We start from the raw sequence: 20,397 nt of genomic DNA, 5'->3' as shown, positions 1-20,397 counted from the left end.
TGGGACACCTACTCTGTGCGATTTTAATGAATGACCTGCATGAGGAAGTGGAGGGATGATAAATTTGCTGATGACACAAAGGTTGGTGGTGTTGTGGATAGTGTGGAGGACTGTCAGAGGTTAGAGCGGGACAGTGATAGGATGCAAAACTGGGCTGAGAAGTGGCAGATATAGTTCAACCCAATAAGTGTGAGGTGGTTCATTTTGGTACGTCAAATATAATGGAAGAATATTGCATTAATGTTAAGACTCCGGCAGTGTGGAGGATCAGAGTGATCTTGGGGTCTGGAGTCCATAGGTCACTCAAAACTCCGACGCAGGTTGACTCTGTGGTTAAGAAGGCATACCATGCATTGGTCTACATCAATCACGGGATTGAGTTTAAGAGCCGAGAGGTAATGTTGCAGATATACTGGACCCTTGTCAGACCCCACTTGAAGTACTGTGTTCAATTTTAGTCGCCTTACTATGGGAAGGACGTGGATATCATAGAAAGGATGCAGAAGAGAATTACAGGGATGTTGCCTGGATTTGGGAGCACACTTTGTGAGAATAGGTGGAGTGAACTCGGCCTTTTCTCCTTGGAGCGACAGCGGTTGAGCGGTGACCTGATAGAGGTGTATAAGATAATGAGAGGCATTGATCGTGTGGATAGTCAGAGGCTTTTCCCCAGGGCTGAAAGGGCTCGCACGAGAGGGCTTATTTCAAGGTGCTTGGAAGCACATACAGAGGAGATGTCACGGGTAAGGTTTTTACGTAGAGAGTGGTGAGTACGTGGAATGGGCTGCCGGCAGCGGTGGTGGTCGCAGAAACGATAGGGTCTTTTAAGAGATTCCTGGATGGCTACATGGAGCTTAGAAAAATAGAGGGCTTTGGGCAAAGCCGAGGTAGTTCCAAGGTATATGTTCGGCAGAGCTTGGTGGGCCAAAGGGCCTGTACTGTGCTGTATGTTTTCTATGATTCTATATGTTGCATAATCAGGACTTCATAAATTCTCAAGAGTTCATCATTCCTTTTATATTACAGTCCTCTTGAAATGAATGCAGAGATCGCATTTGCTTTCTTCACCACCGGCTCAGCCTGTATATTAATATGTAGGAAACTACACAAACTCTCCCAAGTCTCCTTGCACCTTTTTAAAATTATTTTTGGCCCAGCTTGTCCATTATCTCCACACAACTAAACTGGGAAATGTATTATTATTTTACAGACAATTTCTTCACTGTCTATTACATCCCATCTCGGTATAATCCACTTATTTGCTGCTCTCGTTTGCCATATTTTCATCGGTATTCTCTATCATTACTATCAGTGCCAAGCACCCAGTCGCTTTCCCTGCAGCACCTGGCGAGTCTCAGCCTATATTCAGAGAGACAACCATCTGCAATCTCTGTCTTCTACTTGACCCTACGCACCTTTCCCTTTTGGACCAGCCTTCCATGCAGAATAATTTGATTAGACATGACCTGCCAGTCTGATCAATAAGCCCAGTCTTTCGAAATACTATCAATTCCATTTCGTAAAATACCTTCCAAGGACATACCCAAGACTGATGTCAGGATCGCGTGCATATTGTATCCCTTCGAGCCTTTCTAACACAATTGTGGAAAACCAGCTCTCCTCCCATCTTCTGGCATATCACCCACAGCTCTGTGCATTTTACATGTCTCTGCCAGATTTCGAGCAGTTTCTGCACTGACCTCCCACAGGGTCTGAGGGAACACCTTGTCAGGCCCTGGGGATTTATCCATTCTAATTCAGCAAGCACTTGTTCTGTAATCTGTATACAATCCATAACAAGGCTAACATTTCCAGATTTCTATAGTCTCTGTATCTGTCTCCGAAGTAAATACAGGCAAACAAAAACATTGAAGATCTACCCTATCCCATTCGGTTCCTTGGCTAGATAGCACGCTAATCTTTTTTGACAGTTAATTGGGCAGTAAGAAACAATACATTTGGCTCAATAAACTATTCCGCCACCAAATTGTCTGTATCCATGGAAATGTGCCCATTACAGTTGTTATTTACAAAGTTGAGAAAAGTGATTCTGGAATGAAAACCTTTATGTATGAGGAGCAATTGGTGTCTCTGGGCCTGTTCTCAATGGAGGGGTGGTGACTCTCGGAACAGGAACCTCAATGAAATCCTGAGGTCTAGATAGAGTGAATAGGGTCAACAGTATTCAACAGTAGGGGAGTCTAGTAACTAAGGTCACAATTTCAATCTATTCAATTGTATCTGTGTACCTTCCCTTCCATCATTCTGTCCAGTAGCAGTATCTGAATTGAACCTGTATCAATGCCTGGGGTTGATCATAGATATAAGCTATTTGCAGACACAAGAATATGATGGAACTTTAACCACTTAATCAAACAAAGAAGTAAACTTTATGGTTATCACCACAATCTATTCTGTGATATTTTTTTTTAAATATCCCATAGTTGCCATTTGGACCGGATAGGTCGCATCAAATAACATGTTTTGATTTTGGAACAGCTTCTGCACTGCAGGAAGTTCTGTAGGGATGGAAATACCAACAGATTTACTGGATACGCCTCGAGATAGGGTTAAAACAGCCACTGAAATTTTAGCTTCCCCATTACAAAATGGCTGAGGGTTCAGTATTCATCTTTGTCATCATGAAACTCAGAGCATGTGAGTTGTTCCTTATTTCCTATTTTCAGTTAGTTCTGCTGATCCACTTCCCCCATCACCAGGGTAACACCCGCCAGAGCTGCAAGGAGTGTTGAGCATTTTTATCACTCTCTGGTCACCGCCCCTCAGTGACCTCAGAAACCGGGGTGGATGTCTGGATGCCTTGAGCATTCACTGTACGGAATATATGATGTTTCTATTGCAATAAAGAGATAAAGAATTAATGCAGGGATTGCATTTATGCAAATATCTTCAGAATGTCACAAACATCTTGCAGTCAGCAATATTTGTGATTCACAATGACAAAAACCTGTACTGAGTTTCCAGTGATTTATTTTCAATTTTATATTAAAAGCATTTTCTTATTGTTTCACTATGGGAGATGTGGCGGCGAATTGCATTGATCCAAGTCCCGCTCCGCAATAGGACAATAAACATATGTGCTCAACTCACCTGCTGAAGACAAGTTAAAATATGTTCCCACCCACTGGTGACCCATGGTCCGGGTTCCCCGCCCAGTTAAAGCATCATCAGCTTCTAGGTCTATTATGGGATGGAGAGGAGTGTTAAGTTTAGAACTGGGATTAGACGTCTTGGGAGTGTTGGTGCTTGGGCTATAAGCCTGGGATGGGAACTGGCACAGCGTTCACCTCTGTAATCTGTTCTGTAATCCGTATATAATCTACAAAAAGACTAACTTTTCTGGATTTCTATATTCTCTGTATCTCTCTCCCAAGTAAATACAGACATACAAAAGTCATTGAATATCCACTCCATCCCCTTCGGTTCCTTGTCTAGATACCACGCTGATCTTTTCTAACAGTTAATTCGGCAGTGAGAAATATTTGGCTCAATAAATTATTCCGCCACCAAATTGTCTGTATCCGTGGAAAAGTGCCCATTACAGTTGTTGTTTACAAAGTTCACAAGAGTGATTCTGGAATGAAAAGTTTTATGTATGAGGAGCACTTGGTGTTTCTGGGCCTGTTCTCAATGGAGGGGTGGTGACTCTCGGAACAGGAACCTCAATGAAATCCTGAGGTCTAGATAGAGTGGATAGGGACAAGATGTATTCAACAGTAAGGGAGTCTTGTAACTGATGTCACAATCTCAATCTATTCAATTGTATCTGGGTACCTTCCTTTCCATCATTCTGTCCAATAGCAGCATCTGAATTGAACCTGTATCAATGTCTGGGGTTGATCATAGATATAAGCTATTTGCAGACACAAGAATGTGATGGAATTTTAACCACTTGATGGAACAAAGAAGTAAACTTTATGGTTATCACCACAATGTATTCTGTGATATCTTTTGTAAATATCCCATAGTTGCCATGTGGAGCAGATAGGCCGCATCCTACAATGTGTTTTGATTTTGGAACTAGCTTCTGTACTGCTGGAAGTTTTGTAGAGGTGGAAATACCAACAGATTTACTGGATGCACCTCGAGATAGGGTTAAAACAGCCACTGGAATTTCAGCTTCCCCATTACAAAATGACTGAGAGCTCAGTATTCATCTTTGTCATAATGAAACTTGGAGCATGTGAGTTGTTCCTTATTTCCTATTTTCAGTTAGTTCTGCTGAACCACTTCCCCCATCACCAGGGCAACACCCACCAGAACTGCAAGGGGTGTTGAACATTTTTATCACTCTCTGGTCACCGCCCCTCAGCGGAGAGACAGTGACCTCAGGAGTCCGAGTGGATGCAAGGATGCCTTGAGCATTCACTGTCTGGAGTTTATATTGCAATAAAGAGATAACAAATGAATGTAGGGATTGCATTTATGCAAATCTCTTCAGGATGCCACAAACAACTTGCAGTCAGTAATGTTTGTGCATCAAAAACACAACAACCTGTACTGAGTTTCCAGTGATTTATTTTCATTTTTATATTAAAGGAATTTTCTTATTGTTTCACCATGGGAGATGTGGCGGCGAATTGCACTGATCCAGGTCGCGCTCCGCAATAAGATAATAAACATATGTGCTCAACGTACCTGCTGGAGACAAGTTAAGATATATTGCCAGGCGCTGCTGACCCACGGCCCGGGTTCCCCGCCCGGTTAAAGCATCATCAGATTCCAGTTCTGTTATGGGATGGAGGGGAGTGTGAGTTTCAGAACTGGGATTAGACGAGACACTGCTGAATACTACCAGCAGGAAAGAGTCCTGGGAGTGTTGTTGCTTGGGCTATAATCCTAGAATGCGACTCCAGGATTACGGAACTGGTACTGTTCTCCACAGAGATATTACAACTAAACATATCTTTACCTTCCTCGCTCGCACCCCGCCTCCTTCTTTCAACAGGGACCACTCTCTCAACAATTCCCTTGTTCATTCATCCCTCCTCTCTAATCTCTCTCCAGTCACTGATTCCTGCAAGCGGCCTGAGTGCTACACCTACCTGGACACCCCCTCCCTCACCTCCATTCAGACACAAAACAGTCCTTCCAGGTGAGGCAACACTTCACCTGCGAATCTGCTGGGGTCACCTATTGTGTCCCGTGCTCCCGATGCGGACTCATTTACATTGGTGAGACCCGCCACAAATTGGGAGACCGTTTTGTTGAGCATCTCTGTATCATCTGCCACAAGGGGGACTTCGCAGTGGCCAAACATTTTAATTCTGATTCCCATTCCGACGTCTCGATCGATGGCCTCCTCTTGTGCCGAGATGAGACCGTCCTCGGGGTGGAGGAGCAGCACCTTATATTCAGTCTGGGTTCCCTCCAACCCGACTGAATTATCCTTCCAGTAAACAAATACCCCCCACCCACTTCTCTATTCCCCACTCTGAACTTTCATTTCTGCTCACCAGCCTATTACTTCCCCCTGGGTCCCCTCTTTCCCTTTCTCCCATTGCCAAATCTCCTATTCTTTATTCTCCAGCCCTTGACCTGTCCATCACTTGACCTCACCGATCACCTTCCAGCTCGCCTCGTTCCCCTCCCCGACCTTTTTATTCAGATCACTTCCCCTCCTCCTCAGGAATGAAAAAAGGCTCGTGGCCCAAAATGTTGACTGTTTACTCTTTTCCATAGATACTGCCTGTTATGCTGAGTTCCTCCAGCATTTTGTGTGTATTGTTTGGATTTCCAGCGTTTGCAAGCTTTCTCGCGTTTAAATATGGTAATTACCGTAACAATTATGTAGGCTTTGTTCAGATTTTACCTCCGTCACCCGGCCCGGAATCGGATCCAAACTTCACCATGATCGATGCCTGGTGTCGATAGTAGTTTTACATAACTCCAGCCCACCGGAAGCGGCCGTTCGGTCTGTTGTGTTCTTGCAGACACGAGGGTTAAACAGAGAAATCGCACCCTCGGGACACTGAATCACGTGTATGAGTAGTTTCATCTTTCCCCGTTCAGACAGGACAGTGAGATCCAGATCTCTCACGTCCTCTCGGGGGACTGGGAAGTTTATTTCCATCTTGTTTCCATGACTACATCTTGCCAAAATGCTGACAGTGTTTTCCGATAAGTGTCCCTAGTAATGAGAGAATTATGTCTTGTTCATTTATCCGGGTTTCTCGGAATTGTGTACATTCCCTCCAGAATTTCCGAAGGAGCAACCCGGGCTGTCTAATATTCCCACATGAATAAAATGGGGAATCTTTATTTTGTTTTACATGTACAGAGGTACAGTGAAAATCGTTTCTTCGGTATTAACCACACAGATCAATACATTACAGCAGTACATTGAGGTAAAACGATACCAGAGTGTGACAACTCATTCTGGTTACAGAGAAAGTGCAGTGCCGGTAGATATGTGGTGCAAGGTCAGATCGATTTAGACTGTGAGCTCCATCTCATCCCGCTGGGGAACATTCAGTTCGCTTATCACAGCCGAATGGACACCATCCCTGAGCCTGGGTGGTATGTTTCTGTTTTATTTTATCTTCGCCCCAGTGGGAGGGTGAGAAGTGAGAATGTTCGAGGTTGTGGTGATCTTTCATTATGTTGGCTGCTTTACTGAGGCGGTGGGAAGTGTAGACTGAGTCCATGGAGGGGAGGTTGGTTTCTGTGATGTGCTCAGCTGTGTCCACAGTTCTCCGCTATTTCATTCCGTTAAAGGAAGAGCAGTAGCCGTGTGAAGATGTGAAGTACCGGGATGGGATACTTTCTGCGGTGAATTGATAAAGTGTGTGAAGTAGAAAAGGGCATACACCAAAGTTCTTATTGTTTGTTCTGGCTTTGTTATATTGGAATCTGTTATCTACTAGTGCGTACTATTATTTCAGGATCTGCGTATTGCTGGAGGACCATCAGAGATCGGCCATGATACCCTTCTCCCATCCGGCTCTATCTACTCACCCCCTGCCCAACTGGTTCAACTTCTGTCCAGCCTGCATCCCATCACCTCAGTGGCATATATCAAACATCTTGTTCAACCGCTGTCCAGCCTGTATCCTACAACCTCAATGATATATATCGACCGTCTTGTTCAATCTCTGCCCAGCCTGCATCCCATCACCTCAGTGACATTTATCAACAATCTTGTTCAACCTCTCTCCAGCCTGTATCCCACCACCTCAGTGATATATATCAACCATTTTGTTCCACCTCTGTCCAGCCTGTGTCCTACAACCTGAGTGAAAAAATATCAACCTTCTTGTTCAATCTCTGTCCAGCCTGTACCCTACCACATCAATGATAAATATCTACCATCTTGTTCAACATCTGTCCAGCCTGTATCCCATTGCCGCAATGATACATTTCAGGAATCTCTCTTTCAAACTTTGCCATCATTGTGAAGTTTTTTTTGGCATCTTTTCCAGGATTTTTTTTTTGATAGTTAGGACTACCAGAGGTTTAATTCAACACAGCACATGGCAGGGTAAAAGCAGCCATTTCAATTTTAGATTCACTGTTACAAACTGGATGCCGTGTTAATCTTTGACAGAATGGAACTCATAGAATCTGATGTTGGGTTTATTATTTTCTTTTTCTGTTTTTTTTTTTGCAGTGAGCCACGTCATCCGTTTCCAGGGTAACAGCCCGTCAGAGCTGCAGCAAGTGTTGTACTTTTTATCGCTCTGTGGTCACCGGCTCTCAGCGTAGAGACAGTGGCCTCAGGAGCAAATGTAACAGAGTGACAGTGGGAGGAAAGGATGCTGTGAGCATTGACTGTATGGGATGTATTACACCAGGGTCAGGATGAACTGAGGAACTAACAAATGGGTTGGGATGGGGTGGCATTTAAAGTTTAGGGTGTTGCTGATATTTTACAATCAGTTACTATCTGTGCATTAAAATGAAGAGGGAGAGAATACTACAGTTGCAGGAAATTTAAAGTAAGGAGGAGAAAATACTGGAAACGCTCAGCAGATCGGCAGCACCTTGCACAGTCTCATTTCTGAAACTGGGTCTCCCACCATTTGTCCTTTCAGAGATGTAGTCTGATCTACTGAGTTCCCAGCATTTTCTACTTTATAATTTTACATTTTATTCCTGCTACACTGCAGGAAACATGGCAGCCAGCTATGCCGGGCGAGATCCCACACAGCAAGAAGATTGTAATCAAATGTGTTTGGTTTAGCTGCTGGGGACAGGTTGAAGTGTATCCGCATCCTCCATACAGACCGGGGAACCAGCCGGAGCCCCGGCCCCGGCAGAGGGTCATGAGGTTCCAGTTCCACCTTAGTTTGTGAATCGGAAATGGCAGGAACACCCACAGCAAATCGCCGGCATCAAAGCGTCTTTGTATGGGTGATAATATTGGGCTGGTGACTCTGATGATATGGAACTGGCAGTATACGGGCTTCAGTCCAGGTTGGTAATTCGACAGCCGGGATCGGAATTTTCTCAGTCCGCAGTGAACCTGAAGTCTCGGGCGGTTGGACATGGGTTATGGGGAAATCACCGTCTCCACTGCCCAACAGGACAACATATCTATCAAGTATTTTTGGAGATTATTTAAGAGTTAACTAGGGAGTTTGGTGAATTAGGCCAGTGATGTTGTTCTTCTGAACTTTGGTAAAGTCCGTAGCAAGATCCCACATGGCAGCTGATCTGGAAGGTTCGGTCACGTTGGATTCACGGGGAGCTGGCGAGGTGGATTCACACTGGGCTCGAGAACAGGAAGCAGAGGGAGATGATTGAAGCTGGTTTTAGCGAATGGAGGCCTGTGACGAGTGGGATGTGTGTGTCAGTGTCGAGACCTCTAAAATTCATTATTCATGCCATTGATTTGTATGTATGGCACGATTAGCAAGTTTGAATTGAATTGAACTAGATAGAATTGATTTCTTACATCCTTCACATACTTGAGGATTAAAAATCTTTACATTATGTCTCGGTCGAAATGTGCAACGTGCAATCAAATTAATTTATAATAATTTGTAGTAAATTGAACAGTCCATACAATATAGAGTATACTCAAATCAGCGTGAATTAATTAGTCTGATGGCCTGGTAGAAGAAGCTGTCCCGGAGCCTGCTGGTCCTTGGGAATTGGGATATAAACCGTTTTCTTTTTTACAGTCTAAAGGCCACTGCTAGGTTTTCCAGATCTGCTGGCAAATTGCATGCAACACTTTTACATCATCACCTTTGAAAGTTTTAAACAATTCAACTGGACTCCTGTCACATCCTGTAGCCTTATTATTAGCAACGTTTTCTATCGCCCATTCGACTTCACTTTCCAGAATGTCCGGCCCTATATCGTCGAGGGAGTCACGGCAGGTGTCTTCCTGTTGGGATATTTCCTGTACAATTCTTCAGTATATTTCTGCCATCTCTTTTTGATGTCTTCTGCTGTAAGGGCTTCTTTGTCTTTTACTATAGTTATTTTTGCATGAAATGTTCCTTTGATTTCTCTAATCGTCTTGAATAGATCTCTTGTTTTTCTTTTTCCAATTCTGTTGGATTCTTCAGCTTCTTTGCATTGCTCCTTTAAGTATGTTTCCTTACTTCTCCTTTCTATCTTATTGAACGTTGTGTTTATTTGGAGGTGTTTGTTTCAATCTCCATTGTCCTTCACTTCTCTTCTTTTCGCTGCTCAGCTTCCACAGGAATCTATTTTGCTTTCCTGATCTTTTTTTTGTTTGCAATACTTTTTGTTGGCACCTCTTGTGAAATGCTCCTTGCTTCTCTCCATAGCTCTTCTGGTTTTCCCTCTACCGGCTTTAATCCATGAATCTGTTCTTCACCTCCACTGCTTATTTTTGAGGGATGCTATCACCATCAAACTTTGCTGGTACGTTGGTTTTCCTGGCACTCTTCAGTTTCATTCTGAATATTGCAATATTGCAGCTAATGGTCTGAGATTGTCGTAGGACAGAGGGACCGAGGAGTCTAAGTGCACAGTTCGCTCAAGGCGGTGACACGGGGTGGTGAAGAGATGTTTACCACGCCGTCCTTCAACAGTTAGGGTGCTGAGTGCAGGAGTTAGGACATTATTTAATTTATTTTGTTTATTGAGATACAGTGAGACACGCTGCTCATTTAGTCCCCCAATTTGATCCTAGTCTTCTTACAGGGCAATTTACAATGACCAACTAACCATTAAGACGGTTGGGGGTTGGGGTAGCCCGATCACCTGGAGGAAACCCATGCGATCACGGCGAGAACCTGCAAACTCTGATTGGCAGCGGCGGGAATTGCAACTGGGTCGTTCGAACTGTAACGACTTGTGTTACCACTATGGGGCCGTTGTATAATTCATTGGTGAGACTGTGTTTGCAGTATGAAGTATAGTTCTAGCCGCTATATGTTTGAAAAGACTTGGTTAAAGTGGAAAGAGTACAGAGAAGACTTGCGAGTGTGCTGTCCCAGTCCTCAGTGCTGGAGGGAGGATGGCCACTCTATGACTTTACTCCCTGGAATGTAGGAGACTGAGCAGCGACCTCACAAAGTGTTTTAAATTTGAAGGGCAGAGTAACTGACTCACTCTGTTTTATTTGTGTAATTCAGATCATCGCCAGCAGGTGGTGCTTTCTTCCACCCGGACGGCAGACAAGCAGCCGACAATCAACCAACGTCAGTCAGAGTCAGAATGTACACAGGTATGTTCACTGGACTCTTTGTCATTAAAACTCTGTCATCATGGTACACGCGTAGTCAAATGTTCAGAGGAATAAACGTAGGCGCTAAATGGGCGCAGAAAAACTGTCATCATTGATCCTACTGGTAAAGCGACCTTGAGCACTGGAACAATTCACCAGGCCCAGCGTGGGGAATCACTCTGTGCAAATCTTCACCTGAGTGAAGGGGAAGGAGCTCCTGAAAATACAGTCGGTGTGGGTGAAACTCAGAGAGGAATACAACAGCGGGCAATGTAACAGTCCAGGCAGCAGACAGCCGGTGAGAGAAACAGATGTTTCTTTAGGAAGGGCAATGCTGAATTCTTCCCGGATTTTCAGGTTGTTGCTCAAAGGAGATGAGGGAAGTTTCCCGGTGTCTGTTTTCTGTTGTCGAGTTAAAGAATGTTATATTGTGGGAGAACAGGCTGGGTGCGGGGGGCAATGAACAGGAGAAATTTTAAACAGGGAATCTGGGAGAGGCTACCGAGGCAATGAATGTCCTTGGTGAATAAGGTTAAAGTAAATCAAGAGGGTAAGTAGAGAGGGCAACGCACGCAATGATGGAGGAGCTCACAGGTCAGGCAGCACCTATAGAGGGAAATGAACAATAGACGTTCTGGGTTGAGGAATCTTCAGCGGAGACTTTGTACATTGAGTTCAGTGTTGTCTTGGACACATAAAATAGAGAAGGACTGGAGGAGCATTCTTCTGGGCGAAGGTCTGTGACCAGTAGTCTCCGCAAGGATCACTGGCTCGCTATGCGTCATATGTGATGTAAGTAACTTATTACTCAAAATAATTCTATATATAGAAACACATAGGCGGACTGATTCGTTGATTTACAGACTCGGCGGAGTTGTGTAAATTGGGACTGTTGTCAAAATGTTCAGCATCCAATTAGAAATATGAACGGAGAGACACCAAGTACAGATAGTTCGGGCAAATGCGAGGATTTGAACCTTGGGAGGTCAAGTTCCCGAACGAAGTGTGCAGTGAATGCTGGGGCGATTAGGAAGGCTGATGTATGGACCGGTCTTGTGATGGATGTGCATAGCTTCCTGAAAGTGACAACATAACTGGCAGCGTGCTAAGGACGGGTTGAGGTGTGAGTATGTATTTTTTAAAGTTGTTCTGTAACTGGATAAACTTTGGTTAAGAGACAGTCTCGGTAATGTGCACAAATATGGTAGCCATATCATGAGAATAATGTGGAGGGTCTGGCGAGGGTGCAGACGAGTTTCATCACGATTACAGAATATAATCAGTTACCCAGATTACAGGATATTGGCTGCCAGGAGAGGTCGAACAAACCTGGATTGCTTTTTTGGAGTGTCGGAGTCTGAGGCCTTATCTCAGAGAATTTCATAAATTTACGAGAGGCACAGCACACTTCGATAGTCTGTGACTCAGTGCAAATATCAAGCACTGGAGTGAATAGGTTTAAGGTGAGGGGGTAAAGTTTAAAGGAGATTTAGGACGCATGTTTTCCACAGAGAGTGATCGGTGTCTGGAATGAGCAGCCGAGGGAGGGACTGGAAACAGATACTCAGCAGCATCTGAGAGGCGTTTGAACTCATGAGTAGGCCGGGAACGGAGGGATATTGACCATGTTCCTGAAGATGGGATTGGTTTAAATTGGCATCGTGTCCGCATACACATGGTACACTCTACTATTTTATGCTCTGTGACTGACTACAGATCTGAACTCCGCAATCTCCACCTTCCTGTCAAATTGTGAGGATCACCAACTGTTCCTGTTGACGAGATTCTACATGGAGCGACTGGAGCAGGCGATTGAGGAGGGTGTGGAGGGAGTCGGCTTCATGTTAATGGCCGAGGATCACTTCACCGGGCGAGACTATCACGTAAGTGGGAGGGATATAGACTAACTGTAGATTCTACTGAATCAATCACGGACCGACAGAACGGGCGCAACGGCACCTCTGGGATATTAAAATCCTGCAATGCTTGTGGTGAGCATCAGGAAAAGAATTTTGGTTTTCAGAAACACTGAACCTTCATTTACCAATATAAGCCTCTGTCCAATTTTCTGAACACATTCACTTTTAGACAGGTTAGGATACAGACAATGATTGAGAGCTGATTTTAGTGCTGTGATACTTGACGGACATTGCAAGTAGACAGAGAACCACTTTACACCATTCAGTCTGACATCACATCATGTTCCCAATGCTCGACCTTAATGGCCATTCACCAGAATCTTTTCATTACCCGCGGGCTTCCCACAAATCTAATATATACTGATTTATTTCTCAGATCATTCTCGAGTCAACCTTCAACCCCATCGTCAATTGAACAGGCAGTGCTGAATATCGTCTCTCTTTTCAACAACTGACGCTCTTGCTTTCGATCAATATCCCAACATGCCTTATGGTTCAGTTACCTTCTGTTTCTTGTCACTGTTCCATTTGGAGTCTCTAATTGCTACAGCATATACTGTTAACACTGGGAACTGCAAAATAATACGATTGAAAATAGTCCAAGAACTGCAGCTAACACAGAATTACCAAGAAACTCCTTTCTAATGGTCCTCATGTTACTGGGGCGCATTCACCTATAGCTTCGTATATATAATTATCTGGATAGACAGGGTATGATTAGGGACAGTCAACATGGATTTGTGCGTGGAAGGTCATGTTTGACAAATCTTACTGAATTTTTTGAAGAGGTTGCTAGGAAAGTTGATGGGGTAAAGCGGTGGATATTGTCTATATGGACTTCAGTTAGGCCTTTGACAAAGTTCCACACGGAAGGTTAGTTAGGAAGGTTCAATCGGCAGGTATTAATATCTAAGTAGTAAAATAGATTCAGCAGTGGCTAGATGGGAGATGCCAGAGAGCAGTGGTGGATAGCTATTTGTCAGATTGGAGGCCGGTGTCCAGCGGTGTGCCTCAGGGACCTGTACTAGGCCCAATGTTGTTTGTCATATATATTAATGATCTGGATGATGGGGTGGTAAATTGGATCAGTAAGTATGCAGATGATACTAAGATTGGTGGAGCAGTAGATAATGAAGTAGGTTTTCAAAGCTTGCAGAGAGATTTGGGCCAGTTAGAAGAGTGGGCTGAAAGCTGGCAGATGGAGTTTAATGCTGATAAATGTGAGATGCTACATTTTGGTAGGACTAATCAAAATAGGACATACATGGTAAATGATAGGGCATTGAAGAATGCAGTAGAACAGAGGGATCTATGAATAATGGTGCATAGTTTCCTGAAGTTGGAATCTCATGTTGATAGGGTGGTGAAGAAAACTTTTGGTATGCTGGCCTTTGTAAATCAGAGCATTGAGTATAGGAGTCGGGATGTAATGTTGAAATTGTACAAGGCATTGGTAAGGCCAAATTTGGAGTATTGTGTACAGTTCTGGTCACCGAATTATCTCAACAAAATTGAAAGAGTACTAGAATGTTGCCTGGATTTCATCTCCTAGGTTACAGAGAAAGGTTGAACAAGTTGGGTCTTTATTCTTTGGAGCGTAGAAGGTTGAGGGGGGACGTGATAGAGGTATTTAAAATTATGAGGGCGATAGATAGAGTTGACGTGGATAGGCTTTTTTTCCATTGAGAGTGGAGGAGAGTCAAACAAGAGGACATGAGTTGAGAGTTAAAGGGCAAAAGTTTAGGAGTAACAGGAGGGGGAACTTCTTTACTCAGAGAGTGGTAGCTGTGTGGAACGAGCTTCCAGCAGAAGTGGTTGTCATTTAAAGTTAAATTGGATAGCTATTCGGAGAGGAAAAGAATGGAGGATAATGGACTGAGTGCAGGTCGGTGGGACTAGGTGAGAGTAAGAGTTCGGCACGGACTAGAAGGTACGAGATGACCTGTTTCCTTGCTGTAATTGTTATATAGTTATATGCTTACCAGACTGAATTTTAGTGAAGAGCCACACGTTATTCCTATCCCTAACATTCCACATGAGACAGCTTGTCATAGTTTGACTTAGCCATAGTCATCGAACTCTACAGTACAACAACAGGCTCTTCGGCCCATCAAGTCCACACTGACCTATTATATGTCAAGTCGCATTGATCTGCACACCGATTAGATGCATCCATACCCCTCTCATTCATGTACTTATCCAACTTGTTTTTAAATGTTCAAATCGAATGCAAATATACCACTTCCGACGGCAGCTCGTTCCGGACTCTCACCAGCTTCAGAGGAAGAAGTTCTCCCTCAAATTTTCTTTCATCTTTCCTCCTTGATCCATGACCTCTAATTCCGGTCTCACCCAACCTCAGTAACAGATGCCTGTTTGCATCTACTTTATCTGTACAATTTATAAACTTTTTTCCCTCTATCACATCTCTTCTGGTCCTCCTACACTCTATGACAGTCCTAACCTATTCAAACTTTCCCTATATCTCAGGCCCTCAAGTCCTGACAAAACCTTGTATTGTTTTTCTGCACTCGTTCAATCACATTGATATCGTTCCGAGAGGTAGGTGCTCCCATTGCTCCCAATTAGTCCCTGCAAGATCAAATTTGACATAGTATTCCAACTTCTGTCTTCAATACTTTGATTTATGAAATCCCATATTCTAAAGTTTTTAGCAGGACATCTACCTTTGACAAAACTTTTAAGAAATTTTGGATCGGTATTCCCTGATACCTTGTTTTTACCGCACCGCTCAATGCCCAACCAGTCAATGTCTTAATGTTATCGTGGCTTGGCCTCAAATAGTGCACACTTCACACTTGTCTTCATTAAATTCTATCTGCCGAACTCCATTCCACTTCTTTCCAGCTGTTCCAGGTCCCGCTGCAAGCTCTGATAAACTTCCTCGCCATTAATACGTTGATGTCATCCACAGATTTGCTGACTCTGTGTACCACATTGTCATCCAGAGCATTTATATACAGTATATGACATACAACACCAGGTCCAGTACAGATCCCTGAAGCACACCACTGGTCTAAGACCGCCAGTAAGTCAAGCAAATTTCTACACGAATCCAATATCTAAACTAACTTACTACCATGTCATGAATGCCAAGCAATTTAATCTTATTGACCAGGCTGCCATGAAGGACCTTGTCAAAGGCCTCGCTGAAGTCCATGTATACAACATACACTCACTTGCCTTCATTACTCGTTTGGTAACGTCATCGAGAAACCATAAGACTGGTTAGACAGGATATACCAGGTACAAATCAGTGTTGACTATCCCTAATGAATCCTTACCCATCCAAATACTCATATCCAGTCCCTCAGAATACCTGCCAATAACTTTACCATCACTGGTGTTAGGCTCATCAACCTGTAATTCCCTGGCTTTTTCTTACAGCCTTTTCAAACACCAGAACAACATTATCTACCCTCCAATACTTCCACATCTGACGTTCTAAATATCTTTACTGGAGCACCTGCAATCTCTGCACTCACCTCAGACAATTACGAAGGAAAACCTTGGGGATTTACCCCCCCTAATCTGACTCAAGACAGAAACCACCTCCTCCTCTGTAATCTGTATAGAGTCCATGATCTCACTGCTGTTTTGCCTCACTCTAAAGACGCTGGTATGTCTCCTGAGTAAATATAATTGCAAAAAATCAATTTTAAATCTCCCCCACCTACTTCGGCTTCATGCACAAATGCCCACTCTGAACTTCAAGAGGACCAATTTAGTCCGTTGGTATATTTTTGTTCCAAATATATTTCATGAAGGATTTGGGGATCTGTTTTCCCTTGTCTGCTAGAGCAAACTCATGCCGTACTTTCACCCTCTTGATTTCCTACTTTAGTAACTCTTGCATTTCTTGTACTCATCAAGTACCTCATTTGATCCTTCGAGCCTATACTTGTGATGTGCTCAGGGCCTTGATATCTCTAAAAAAACAATGTTCTCTAAACGAAGGTACCCCTGCCTTTTATTCTGTCAGGAACTTTCAAACTCTGTACTTGTGGTCATTTATGCATTTGAACTCTGTACTCTCAAAATATCAGTTTTGGAGGGTTCACACTTACCAAGCACATCTGTACCAGAAGACAACCAGTCCCAATCCACTTTCATCAGATCCTTTCTGGTACCATTAAAATTGGCCTTTCTCCAAATTAGAATCTTAACCCGAGGACCAGACCTATCCTTTTCCATAATGATATTTAAACTAATGGCATTATGATCACCAGATCCAAAGTGTTCTCCTGCACACACCTCTGCCGCTTGCCCTGTCTTGTTCCCTAATAGTAATTCCAGAATGCGCTCTCTCCAGTTGTGACCTGAGTATATTGATTACAGAAACTTCCCTGGACACGTTTGACCTGCACTATCCCATCCAGCCCTTTAACCCAGTGAGTCAGTCAATAAATGGAAAGTCAATTGTCTACCATCAGAATCTTATGTTTCTTGTTTCTGTGAACTCCCTGCACGTTTGTTCTTCTAAATCCCATTGATTATTGGGTGCTCTATAATATAATCCAACTAACATGGTCATCCCTTTCTTAATCCGTAGTTTCACCTATGTAGTCTCATTGGACCAGCTATCCAGTTTGTCCTGTCTGAGCAATGCAGTGACATTTTCTCTGACTAGTTATGCCACCCGTCCCTCTGTAATCCCTCCCACTCTATCGAATCGTGTCTAATGCAACGGAACACTGGAATGCTGAGCTGTTAATCCTGCACCTCCTCCAACCAAATCACAACAATGGTTACAATGCTGTAATTCAATGTGCTGATCCACATGCTAGGCCGATCTGTCTTTCATACAGTACTCCTTGCATTGAAATAATACGTATTTTGGGAAAAACGATTCTCATCCTTTAGTTTCCTGACTTTGTATGTTGGCTTAACAACATCTTTCCCACACAACCACTCCACCATCCATGCTAGTTCCTCACCCCCTGCAACTCAAGTTTGACACCTCCCCTCTCTCCATGCAGCGCTAACAACCCTTCCCACAGGGGTATCAGTCTGCCTCCAGTTCGGGTGTAAAACGATCACGGGTGTCCAGGCCACAACTTCCTTGGAAGAGAGCCCAAACATCCAAACATCTGAAGCCCTCGGTCATGCACCATCTCATCAGCCAGACGTTAAACTGTATTATCGTCCTATTTCAGTCCTCCCCAGCATGGGGCACGGGTAGCAATCTTAAGAACACAACCCTGGAGTTCCTGCACTTCAGTTTAGCATCTAACTCCATGAACTCACTTTGCAGGACCTCATCACACTTACTACTCTTGTCATTGGTACCAACGTGGACCATGACCTCTGGCTGCTCACACTGCCCTTAAGAAAGTTTCAGACTCGAACCGAGATATCCCTGACACACCATCCAGAAATATTGTTCTCGTCAACAGAATCTCCAGTCTGTTTTCCTAACCGCGGAATTCCCCCTGTTAGTTCAGCTCACGCTTCTCACTCGTTCTGAGTCACAAAACCAAACTCGGTATCAGAGGCTTAATGACCGTGGCTTTCCTCTGCTAGGTCATACCCCGAAACAGAAATCTGTATACCTGTTACAGAGGAGTTTCCTGCAGTGGCTGCCTCTCAGTTACCTGTGTCCTGCGCCTTAGGTATAGCTCCATCCCTGTATAGCCTGTCAGTCAACCTCTCATCCTCTTGAATGATCCTGGGTTCAACCAGCTCCAGTTCCAATTCCTGATCACAGTCTGTAAGAAGCTGCAGCTGGATGCAATTCCTGAAGGTGTAGTTATCTGGGACACTGGCGGTCTCCCTGCCTTGCTACACGCAGTATGAAGAGCATTCCACTATCCTGCCTGGTATTCTCACTGTTCTAACCGTGAAAAGGAAGGGAAAATACTATCCAAAATCTACCTAAAGCCTCCACCTCGCCTCACTGAACCTTCTCTGACACAAAGCCTCAACTCCCCACTCTATCCCTGGCTCACTCACACTGTGTCTACTCCACTTAAAACTTGCCAAGCGGATGTTTCCCGACAATCTGTGGCGTTGAGAAGGACATGACTGACCCCGCTCACTCCTTTTAAATTCTTTCCCCCACTATGAACACTTCAATGGCTGTTAGTGATTTGCGGCGAGCAGAATGCACTGGGTCAGTCCATGTTCAGGGTAGATTTGCACCCATCCCTCCGCTCCTCAATATATTCCCCATTGTTCATTACAGAGCGTGACTGAGCTGGCGGAGAAGGGAAACCGAGCGGGCGCTTCCAAACTCCTCCTGGATCTGGTGATGGAGAAGGGCTCCGGTGCCCGGAGGGTGATGTGGGAATCCTTTGTGAAACTACACCACCATTTACCGAAGCTGAGCAGAATATTGAATGAAATACGGGAACGTGGTACGGTGAACAATACACTGTGTGTTACAGATGTAAATGCTGATGAATTTACAGTATTACACAGAACAGACTTCATGCAGGTTAATCTGTTGAACAGGTGACGGCCAGTTCGCCTACATGGACACTGAGCGGGGTTTATCTGAAATGCCGGCGCATCTGAAGGGTAAGAGATGGAACGGAAATCTCAAAGTCTTTATTTCACTCTGACCGTCTGAATACCTGTATTTAGAGGCCGGTTTAGAGACTGCCAGAGTCGGGTAGACAGGTTTTTGTTGCTGTGGCTGAAGGACAGAAAGCGATTTTCATTTGTCACAACACCCGACACCTTCCGGGTCTCAGGCTGTGCACCCAGAGGCCTCTACGAGTTTGATAAACAGACATTCCAGTCAGTCAGAGATGAAACCACGGCGTTCCCCTTTCTGTAGGGCCGAATATCCTGGGATCTGACAAAACTGAAGGCAAACCATTCCCATTGGAACATCCAACTTCAGCAAGGGAAATCCCATACCTCCGATCCAAAGCGAAGCCGAGAGTTGTTGTTATTCCTCCAAAGCCCACAAGACGTAGCAGCAGAATTAGGCCATTCAGCCCATCAGTCTGCTCCGCCATTCCATCATGGCTAATCCCAGATCCCAGTCAGCCCCATACACCTGCCCTCTCGCCATATCCTTTGATGCCCTGACCGATCAGGAACTTCTGCCTTAAATATACCCATGGACTCGGCCTCCACTGCAGTCTGTGACAGAGCATTCCACAGATTCAGTACTCTCTAGCTAAAACGAAATCCTCCTTACCTGTTTTAAAGCATCGCCCCTCAATTTTGAGGCTGTGCCCTCTGGTTCTGGATATCCACCCTGTCTGGTCCTTTCAACATTTGGTAGGTTTCAAACACATTCCCTCGTATTCCTCAAAATTCCAGTGAGTATAGGCCCAAAGTTGCCAAAACACACCTCATATGTTAACCCCTTCATTCCCAGAATCATCCTCTTGAATCTCCTCTGGACCCTCTCTAATGACAACACATCTTTTCAGAGGTATGAGGCACAAAACTGTTGACAATACTCCAACTGCGGCCTGAATACCGTCTTGTAAAGGCTCAGCATTTATATTAGATGCAGCATCGAACATTTACAACACTCTATTCCATCTGCCACTTTTTGCCCATTCTTCCAATTTGTCTCAGTCCTGTTGCAATCGCACTACCTACCCCTGCACCTATCTCTGTATCATCCTCAAACTTTCATTCCGTCGTCTACATCATTGACAAACAATCTGAAAGCCAGTGGTCCCAATACTGATCCCTGCGGAACAGCACCAGTCACTGGCAGCCGACCAGAAAAGGCCCCTTTTATTCCCACTCGCTGCCTGTCAGTAATTCCGCGACACATGCCAGTATCTTTCCTGTGACACCACAGATTTTTATCTGGTTAAG

At 44.2% G+C, this 20,397-nt stretch overlaps 1 protein-coding gene across 3 annotated transcripts in view; it reads left to right on the top strand.

Annotated features, from left to right (window-relative positions):
• LOC140208497 (NACHT, LRR and PYD domains-containing protein 3-like) overlaps positions 1–20,397 on the top strand; it is a 45,686-nt gene that overhangs the window by 14,146 nt on the left and 11,143 nt on the right. For all 3 annotated transcript variants that reach the window (XM_072277195.1, XM_072277193.1, XM_072277194.1), the window contains exons 2-5: positions 10,578–10,669; positions 12,386–12,552; positions 18,794–18,965; positions 19,063–19,128. In XM_072277195.1, the coding sequence (XP_072133296.1) occupies positions 10,660–10,669; positions 12,386–12,552; positions 18,794–18,965; positions 19,063–19,128 (415 nt within the window). In that variant the 5' untranslated portion in view covers positions 10,578–10,659. The remainder of the gene's footprint in view (positions 1–10,577; positions 10,670–12,385; positions 12,553–18,793; positions 18,966–19,062; positions 19,129–20,397) is intronic.

The sequence above is a fragment of the Mobula birostris genome, chromosome 13, assembly GCF_030028105.1.
Source record: "Mobula birostris isolate sMobBir1 chromosome 13, sMobBir1.hap1, whole genome shotgun sequence".
NCBI classification, from domain to species: Eukaryota; Metazoa; Chordata; class Chondrichthyes; order Myliobatiformes; family Myliobatidae; genus Mobula; species Mobula birostris.
Note: the sequence above shows the minus strand (reverse complement) of the source record. Positions and strands in the feature narration are given on the sequence as shown.